Source organism: Lagopus leucura, unplaced genomic scaffold (genome assembly GCF_019238085.1).
Source record: "Lagopus leucura isolate 7727_CA_CO unplaced genomic scaffold, USGS_WTPT01 Super-Scaffold_760, whole genome shotgun sequence".
In the NCBI taxonomy this organism is placed as follows: domain Eukaryota; kingdom Metazoa; phylum Chordata; class Aves; order Galliformes; family Phasianidae; genus Lagopus; species Lagopus leucura.
In genome coordinates, this window is record NW_024962257.1 from 4122349 (window position 1) to 4131841 (window position 9493).

At 55.3% G+C, this 9493-nt stretch overlaps 2 protein-coding genes across 5 annotated transcripts in view; one reads left to right on the plus strand and one right to left on the minus strand.

Annotated features, from left to right (window-relative positions):
- Positions 1-987: 987 nt before the first annotated feature.
- On the plus strand, positions 988-4221 carry LOC122176153 (fascin-like). The gene is made up of 4 exons (XM_042864465.1): positions 988-1573; positions 2061-2182; positions 2272-2439; positions 2554-4221. The coding sequence occupies exons 1-4, from the start codon at positions 1419-1421 to the stop codon at positions 2754-2756; spliced, it is 648 nt and encodes a 215-aa protein (XP_042720399.1). The 5' UTR covers positions 988-1418; the 3' UTR covers positions 2757-4221.
- Positions 4222-4946: 725 nt separating this feature from the next.
- RNF216 (ring finger protein 216) overlaps positions 4947-9493 on the minus strand; it is a 62858-nt gene continuing 58311 nt past the window's right edge. For all 4 annotated transcript variants that reach the window (XM_042864302.1, XM_042864301.1, XM_042864303.1 and 1 more), the window contains exons 18-19: positions 7924-7993; positions 4947-7510 (exon numbers count right to left, since the gene is read on the minus strand). In XM_042864302.1, the coding sequence (XP_042720236.1) occupies positions 7191-7510; positions 7924-7993 (390 nt within the window). In that variant the 3' untranslated portion in view covers positions 4947-7190. The remainder of the gene's footprint in view (positions 7511-7923; positions 7994-9493) is intronic.

The following is a 9493-nucleotide window of genomic DNA, read 5'->3' on the forward strand; positions in this document are numbered from 1 at the left end:
TCCCCTAAGCAAATGTAGCTTCATCCAGAAGGAAGAACCCTGTGTGTGCTGCCCTTCCTTGCAGCGTGGGGTGCCATGCTGTGCTGTTCTTCCCATGGGGCAGCACTGGGATTTGGGTTGCTTTGGGAGATGCCAGGAAGCTGGTTGGGTGAGGGCTTGGGCATCAGTCCTGAGGTGCTGGAACCATCCAGGCTCTTCCCAGCTGCCTTTGCTGGGCACTTAACAGAATGTGCTCTGCCTTTGCCTCCAGCCAGGCTCCATCCATGGTCATACATGCAGGGGCCCTGCAGCCACCCCTCGGGTTCCTCCCCAGCCATCGGGTGCCCACGCAGGGAATTTTTCAGGGCCCGCCCCCCTCTTTGCCTCCAGCTGTAATTAGCAGCTTCGTCAAGGTCAGGGAGCGTCGTGCTGGCTCCAGACTCTGCATTTACCAACAGCAGTAATTAAAGGACGCCCGCAGCGGGGAGCAGAGCAGTTCTGCTGGGGGGCAGCAAATGGGGACACGTGGCTGGGGCGGGGGGGGGGAAACAGAGGGACACAGCCAGGTGGCCTCCAACCCCTGCAGCCCCGACCCCAGCCCTCCTGCTCCCTCTCAGCCCTTTGAAGCCTCCCTCCCTGCAGCCCTAATTGCATTCCTTTCCACTGACGCGCAGTAACCCAACCCCACGGTTGGGCTGGGGGTGGTGGGAGCCCCCCCCCCCCCCCCCCAGCTTCTCTGCGGGCCCTGCGGCTGCTCCCCCGCCTGGCAGCGGATAAAGCAAAAACCCTCCCCAAACCCAGCCCAGGTGGGAGCTCGGGGGCACCTCCTGCTCCTCCCTTGCAGTGCAAAGCAGCTCCGGGCTGTGCACTGCGTCTGCAGGCCCAGGAGCCAGCAAAATGCACGGCACGGATGGAGCACGGAGGTGTGCAAAGCAGAGGGTTGTGCAGGGGGGTGGCGCTGTCCCAGCGTCCTGCTGTGGGCTGGGGGGGCAGCGAGGTTTTGCTCTCGGTGCAGAACAAAGGCAGTGGGTTTGGTGCTGCTTTCCCAGCATGGAAAGCAAATGTTCCCTTCCAACAGGCAGCTCCTGCGCGCAGTGTCCGCAAAGCACAAGGCCTGTCCTGCAGCAGATACGCAGAGCAGCTGTTCCATCTCCTGCCCCAGTCTGAAGGATTTGGTGGAAAAATTTGTCCTTAAACACAGCCCTGAGATGGGGATTCATGGGTGGCACTGCGTTAATGGATTGAGTCACCCCGCTGTCACCTCCCACAAAAAAAAACCACAGCCCGTTTGCATTGTGAGATAGCCAAGTTTGCCTCCATTGGATGGGTGATGGAGCCCTGAGCTGGGGGCTGGCCCTGTGCTTGAGCATCTGAATGGGAAGTTGGGGTTGGACCCAAATGCCAGAGAGAGACCAACCTGTGTGCGTTTGCCTGCAGGGATGGACCTGTCGGCCAACCAGGACGAGGAGGGTGACCAGGAGACCTACCAGCTGGAGATCAACAAGGACACCAAGAAATGCGCCTTCCGCACCTACACGGGCAAGTACTGGACCCTCACCTCCAACGGGGGCATCCAGTCCACCGCCTCCACGAAGTGAGTCCTCACCTCGTCCCCCCCCCCCCCACTGCTTTGGGACCCCTTTGCCTTCTCCATGGGTGCAGAGATTCGGGCAGCAGGGAGGAACCCAGGCGCTCAGCCCAAAATGAGAATTCCCAGCTCCCTGGGGAAGACAGGCGCTGCCAAAAACATAAAATCATTCAGGTTGGAAAAGGGTTCTAAGATCATCAAGTCCAACCCCAACCCACCCCCACCATGACACCATTCGTCTCCATGTCCCTGGAGGTGTCAGGGCATGCAGTGCCAGCTCCCAGCTGCTCTTTGGGAGAACAAACCTTGCCTAATACCCCACCTGAGCCTCCCCTGGTGCAGCTGAAGGCCATCGCGTCTCATATTGCTGTTATTACCTGTGGTCCTTGGGGTGGGGGTCTTTACCCTTATGGCTTCCTTCATCCACCAAAATCCCAGCCAACCTGGGCTGTCCCCAGCCCCTGGGGGTCACAGAGCCGCGCTCTGCCCATAGGAACGCCAGCTGCTACTTCGACATCGAGTGGTGTGACAAGCGCATCACCCTGCGGGCTGCCAACGGCAAATACGTGACAGCAAAGAAGAACGGGCAGCTGGCAGCCTCCATGGAGACAGCAGGTAAGGGATCCGGGGCTGTGAGGCGCCCTGGGGGGCAGGTGGGTGCCAAACGGGGTCCCCACGCTCACGGCCGCCGTCCCCTGGTGCAGGTGAGACGGAGCACTTTGTGATGAAGCTGATCAACAGACCCATCATCGTGCTGCGCGGCGAGCATGGCTTCATTGGCTGCCGGAAGGTGACCGGCACCCTGGACTCCAACCGCTCCTCCTATGATGTCTTCCAGTTGGAGTTCAACGACGGAGCCTACAACATCAAGGGTGAGCCTGCGCCTTGGGGTGATGCGTGTGACCATCACTGCTTTGGGGGGGTTTGAGGGGTCGGATGTCCCATCTGGGCCCTCGTGGCGGCTCACGGCTCCCCTGTGCCCACAGATACCACTGGGAAGTACTGGATGGTGGGCAGCGAGTCGTCCGTCACCAGCAGCAGCGATACGCCCGTGGACTTCTTTTTTGAGTTCTGCGACTATAACAAAGTGGCCATCAAAATCAATGGCAAATACCTGAAGGGTGACCACGCCGGGGTCCTCAAGGCATCTGCCGACACCATCGACGCCTCCACCCTCTGGGAATATTGATGCACTTTAGCGAGCCTCCCATTGCCAACCTCTCTTTCCCCTGTCCGTGTTTGGTTTTGTTTTTCTTTTGTTTCTTGTTTTTTTTTTTTGGTTTAATTTCTCCTCTCTGTACAAGGATTTCCAGCCTGGCTTGCCCTCCCCTTAGAGCCCAGTGCGTGGTGTTGGAGGTGGTCTCCCTTCATCTCATTAGAAACTGGATCAGTCGCCCAGCGGTGCGGTGCAGCCTATCATTCCAAAGGGGTTTTTTTCCCCCCTATCTCTGCTCGGGGGCTGCCGTGCTCACCCTGACCCCGAGCATCACCTCAGCCCTTCTATTTTCCCTTCCCCCCCAAAAGAAACAAAAAAAGAAGGAATAGGGTCGCCTCTGAGCTCCCCTCTGCCATACCCTCACTCTGTGCCCCGAGGTCCCCGTGGGGCTGTGCCCCTGTTCCTGTCCCCAGCAGCAGGTCTGTGCCCCACATTGGTGACAGGAGGACAGGGTGGGGGCACGCAGCCCCCCTTCCTCCCCCATTGCTGGGTGTGGGCACCAGCTGGCAGCAAACCTGCAGCCGTGGGTTTGCAGAGCGGACAAATTCCTTCGCAAACTTTGCACAGTGAGATTTGCTCAGTACTTTTTTTTTTTGTTGTTGTTGTTGTTTTGGGATTTTGTTAGTTTGGTTTATTTTTTCTTTCCTCATTGAATACTGGAACGGTGATGCCAATCACTGAGCGCCCATTGCTGGGCTGGGGGGGCTCCTGTGGGCTCCTCCTGAGCTGCGGCCACGTGCCACCTCCTGACTGGAAACAGAAAACAAATAATGACCAAAACAGTATTTTTGTGAGCCTCTATTTATGTATGCTGTGGGCAGCACTGTGTTCTGCACTCGGTGCAACGATGCTGGTGATGCCCGGCCGTTCCTCGTGGCGTTGGGGCGCTTCATCCTTCGGCCTCCCTGCGGACACCGCAGCGCCTTTCACCCCCCAGCCCCAACCTGAGGCTGCTGGCGGTGCCACCGCCGTGCCATAAGCCGGGGCTCCGCAGCCTTAAAGCTCTGCCATCCCTCCAGCAGGGCTCGGTGCTACGCTCCCACCGCCCCGTCCCCAGCACCCGCTGCCTCCCAAGGAAGAAGTGTCCTGATGGAGCCCCAGTGGCCCCGTGCCCTGGCGCACACTGCTGCCTTCGCACCCGCCGTGTCTCCTTCGTGTCCCCCCGCCCCCTCCGGCTCTGTGTGACTTTAGGTCCTCACCTCCTGTCTCCTCTCCTCGGGTGTTGTGACCCTCCGTAAGCATCTCACTCTGAAATTTAAGTCTGGGGGGGTTTTGTTCGTTTCGGGGTGTTGGTTTTAGTACCTTTTTTTTTTTTTTTTTTTCCCTAATTATTATTATTATTTTTTTTTTGTAAGTGCCATTTGTATAACTTAAACAACGACAGAAATAGCTTCAAACTGGAGAAAGATGAATAATAAAAAAAAAACCAAGACCTGCATTCGGATACGAGTGGCGACGCGTGGTCTGTTGGGGCTCAGGGGGTCCTCGCCCCGTTGGCATCCATGGGGCACAGCCTGGCAGCTGCAGCTGTGGGTTTGGGGTCAGGCAGCGCAGCTCAGGGCTCTGGGGGCAGAATGGCACCCATTGGCTCCTTCCTCCCACCTCAAAGCCATCGCTGGATGGAGGCTGGGGCTCGTTCTGCGATGCCCAGCAGCCCCCAGGATGCTCCAGAGCCAGCGTGGGTCAGAGCTGCTCCTCCTGGCTGATGGGGAGATAAAAAAAAGGGGGGGAAAAAAAAGCAGATCTCTGTGCGCAGCACATCGCAGAGCGGGGGTGGGACCCCATCCTGCAAACAAGGGCCGAGCAGAGGAAGGATGCCATTCCGCTGCTATAAACAAAGCAAAAATTAAAGCTGTGCAGGAAACGTCAGCACTTGTCACCTTCGGCCCCGCGCCCCACCGAGCCGCGCTCACACCTCCTGGTTTCCATTTACAGGAGCGACTGGAAACCATTTTCTATTCCATTTCTCCCGGCGGCGTTAAGCTGGGGGAGGACGCGTCTGCTGCCCCCATCCCATAAGCACAGCCTGGAGCTGGAAGCCAGAGTGCACAGATTTATTTACAAAAACAACACCGAAAAAGAAGAAAAGAATTCAAAAATTACAATATGATACAGGGAAACTCTGTACACACGGAATAGGAGAACGGTTTTACTACCGGAAGGTAAAGAAAAATATTTATTTCTTTTATTTCAATAAACCAACCTATTTGTTTTCGGCTATCGTTATACAAAGTTGCAGAACATGCACATCTTTACAGGGTTTCTTTCTTTTAATAGGACGTTTTTGCTAAGTGCAAATACTAAGTTTCTCTCCCCACCTTTAAGGCAAGTTAAACGGGACACCGCAATTAACCGTAATGAGTACCTGGTAGAGGATGCAGCCACGGCTCCTCCAGGACATGAGGGGACACAGGCAGTGGCTCTGCTGGCTGTGCAGAGCTTTGCTTTTGTAACAGAACGACCCAAACCAGCAATGGACTCAAACATGACCAGGAACCACTGCTGGGCATCTCCCAGGCCAGAGGGAAGGAGCAGCCCAGGCACACAGCACCACGGTTGTGAGGGAGAACAGCCCTATCCCTGCCCTTCTCTTGAATCCTCCAGGCCTCTTCTGCAGTGTGACGTGGCTGTGGGGCAGCAGGATGAGCCCCGTGCCCCAGGGAGGTGCTGGTGCTGACCCACAGACATGGGGTCAGACCCCCGGCACCACCCACCCCATGCCATCTCCAATGCCACCTCACCACTTCTGTCCCTTTTTCTCCATCCCCAAACTTCTCCCTGCCCGTGCTGAGATCCCAATACGGCCGTGCATCTTTGCAAAGCATCAAAAGAGGGAACGGGAGCCCGACTTCTGCTATCACAGCACTGCCTGTGCCGAGCACACGGCTGCTGCAGGAGAGCAGCAAAGGGTGCAGCTGTGCCTGCGAGAGATCCTGCAGTGCTGCACCAAGGCAGAGCAAATGCAGCCAGATGAGAGCTGCAGCACAGCACTGAGTGCCACCTCCATCCCCAGGACAGGCCCTGAGCACCCATCACCCACCTGTCAGAGAGGTGGGCAGATCTCAGCAACTCAAGCACATTGGCCCCGGGGCTGTCTTCAGGTACAGACTAAGGAGGAAAAATAACAATTAAAAAAAAAACAGCATTAAAAAGAAAAAATAATAAGTAATAGCAGCAAGTGAATGCCACTGGGTTATTAATGCTAGAGACCACGGCACTGAGGGGTGGGAATGCTTGGTAGGATGCATCCAACCCACAGGAAATGTCTGAGAGCAGAGAATGGACTCTGAAAGGCAAGGAAGTGCTACCTGAAAAACAAACACAGCCCAAGGACACCTGGACGCTGGAACATGGGGGAAAGCAGGATGCAGCACAGCCCAAACAACCTGGGATCCACTGCACAGCGGGTGGGTAAGAGCCAGCCCAGAGCTCCTGCTGGGTTTGCCCCTCCAAATGCTTTGCTGCTTTTGGGGAGGCTGTCCCAGACACAAAGCACAGCCCCTGAGTGCAGAACATGCTGGTGGTTACCAGCACTGACACCACAGCACCCGGCACACACAGCTGTCCATTACCTACCCCTGACTGCTGGTGGGGATTTGGGAGGCCCGCATGAGAACAGCAAAAGAAAGGCCATGTGCTGGAAGCTGGAGGGCAGCTTCCTGCTGGGAATGAACACCTGAGCCTGTAGAAGGGGCAAACTGCTCTCAAGGATCGAGATGGCCGAGTTTTCTGCTTCCTGGAGCCCTGAGATGGGATGTGGCTCTGGGCTGCTGAACAAGAACTGAGCAATGAGGTGGCTGCTGCATCCCCTCACTCTGTGCAGAGCGAGAAATGCTAAATACACTACATTAACTTGGTTTGGAACAATTTATTTCTGCTGGGAGGTGTTAGCAGGTTACAGGGATGCTGGAGAACATGGGAACCCCAAACCTTGGGCTTAGGGCAGCCGAGTCCCATTACCTTGTTCCTGAAGGTCTTACTCAGGTGCCAAGTCCCTCCTCCCTTCCCACAGGACTCAGGCTGTTGCAGCTGCTCTGGCCAGCAGGAAGGTTGGAGTTTTGGAAGACTCCCAAGGATCTTTTGCATCCCCTGTGCTCCACAAGTCTCATTTTCCCTCTCAGCAGCTGTCTGAATAGTCTTTGCCAAATAAAAATTTAAAAAAAAAAACAAACAAAAAAAGGACTCCCAACATAGGAAGAGACCTTGGAAATGCAGCACCAAGCCCTGTTGCAGCACAGGTTGAAATGTTTGATTGTAAAGGTCCGGAGAAGCTATAGATAAGGGTGTAGTGCAGGCGTGTGCCAGGCACAGCAGCTCCCCTGCAGCTGGCTGTGTGGGGGCTGCAGCAGGACGGGGTGATGCTACCAGGGGCTTCGTCCTGCGGGGACCGACGCCATCCGAACGGCGTCAGAAGCGGTGCCGAGGCTGAGGGCCGAAGTGCATAGGCAAGTTGTGCTCCAGCTGAACGTTGATCTGGGGAAAATCATAGTTCACCCTCATGTTAGGCAGCGGGGGCACGTAGGGGGCGGGGATGGGGCCGATGTTGAGGGGGATGTTATTGTAGATGGGACGGACGGGGGGCAGCGGGAAGGGAGGGTGAACGAAGGGGTAAGGAGGCATCCGTGGCTGATGGAGGTTCTGAGGAACAGGTCTGGGGATGACTTCAATTCTCTGCATTTTCTCCATGGGCTTTTCCACCGGAGGGCCGATCCGCTTGAAGCTGTTCTCTGCAGAGGGAGGAAGGGGAGGAACCAGTCATGCCACTCACCAAGCTTGGTCTGCAATGTGGCACCCACCATCCCAAGCACACTCCTTAAGCACCCTTGCCCCTTCTCCTCCCAGAACCTCCTTGCTCCCTGCTTGGAGCACAGGCACGAGGTTGGAAGGTTGGCTCCTTCCACCAGCAGCGCAGCACAAGCACACTCTGCTTGCAGATGTGTGGGGCTGCCCCTTGCGTGTCTCTGTTCCCTTTCCTCCCCCACTGCCCCACCAACAGCTGCAAGCAACACCGCTTCAAAGCTAGGCAGGTTCCCAGCAGGAACAGCATGATGGCAGCATGGAAAGATGGCAGCAAACCCAGAGCTGGGAGCTCTATGCTCTGCAGTCATTCCTGGTCTGACCTCAAAGCACAGAAACTTACCTCCGTTTTTCTTCCTCTGCTCCTCTTCAGCCTCCTTCTGAATCTCCTGAATTATCTTCTCGTCATCTTCCTAGGAATCAGGGCATAAAGAATCAGAATAATTCCTGCTGCAGCTGCTTTCTATTCTCTCAGCACAGCTTTTGGCATAAGTGTGTACAGGAAAAGAGACGAATTCAGCTGTCTTGTCTTTGTCCAGGATGCCCCACGGTCAACCAAAAGCAAGGCTGTGATGGGGGATTGCCGTATGAGCAATGTGCACAGAGCCAAGCTGGTTCTATGGAGTACACCTAAGAGGCTTAGATCAGCTTTCCAGGGAGATGAGTGCTAAAATTCATTGCCTTGATGGAAACCAGAGAGCTGCAACCCAGCTCCGCCCATCCAAAGAGTTGCTGGAGAGCTGTTAATCTTCTCAATGGCAATTGCCTATTAAATATTTACACTGTGCGAGCACTTCTTGAGTTTTTGGCCCAACAGCTGGAATTAACACAACTTAAATCCTGGCTCCAGTAGCTAAACGGTGCCGTAATGAGGCCATTTAGATCTTATCTGTAACTGTGAGGAGGACATAAATCACAGTGCGTTGCTGTAATATCTATCCAGACGTCACAGCTGGAATATTCAGACCCGCTGCTCAGTGAGAAACTGGAAGCATCCCTCTGCCCCTCACCTTCCTCCTTTTTCTCAACCCAACGTCGCAGCAGTCAGACCCAGTGTCACATTCAAAACACGCTGCAGGTGCCTTTGGCACAGCCAGCTTCCCAGCCCACCCCACAGCCCCACACACATCCAGCAGCACCAGAACCTTGCTGCCCGTGCTCTGCTCCCACCACAGACAAGGTTTCCCCAGGAGACACAAGTTATCTTCATCTGCACAAAGCCCCCCAGCTCGGCACCTCCCAGCCTTGGATTGCTCCTTGTGTCAATGGTTAAAATGAAGCCTTTCCAGCACGTGGTATTTCATCTGAGCGGGATGCTTCCACGGCCCGTTAATTACAGCCTATCCATCTCCATAAAAAGCGCTGAAGAATGGCTCTCGTGAGCCTGCACGGAGCTTCTGATAGCCCCAAGAGCATCAGATTGCAGCTGGGAAGCAGCTGAGCTGGACAGCACAGCTCCTCGCTGTCTGGGCAGTGCAGGGGTGGCCCCAAAGCTTCAGGATCCGTTCATTTTTGTCTCAAGAATATTGCTTTTCAATGCCATTGGAAACCAGATAACTGCCTCTCCCATCCCACTGCCCTCACTGCAAACGTGCACCTGTGGGTTTGTTTGTTTCTTTAGCTATATGGTAAGAAGGCAACAAACCCAACGGAACACTATTCTCCAACTCCCTTCCCTCACACAAAGGTAAAATCTCACCTTAAAGCCTAGAAATGTTCAGGTTCCCTTTTGCTTAAAGTTTGTTAGAGTCCAGAATTAGCTTTCTAAAGTACTGCTTTCCAGATGCTGCCATCCTACTGCCATCAGACTGCTACCAGCCACGGATCCATCCCATCCCATCCCATCCCATCCCATCCCATCCCATCCCATCCCATCCCATCCCATCCCATCCCATCCCATCCCATCCCATCCC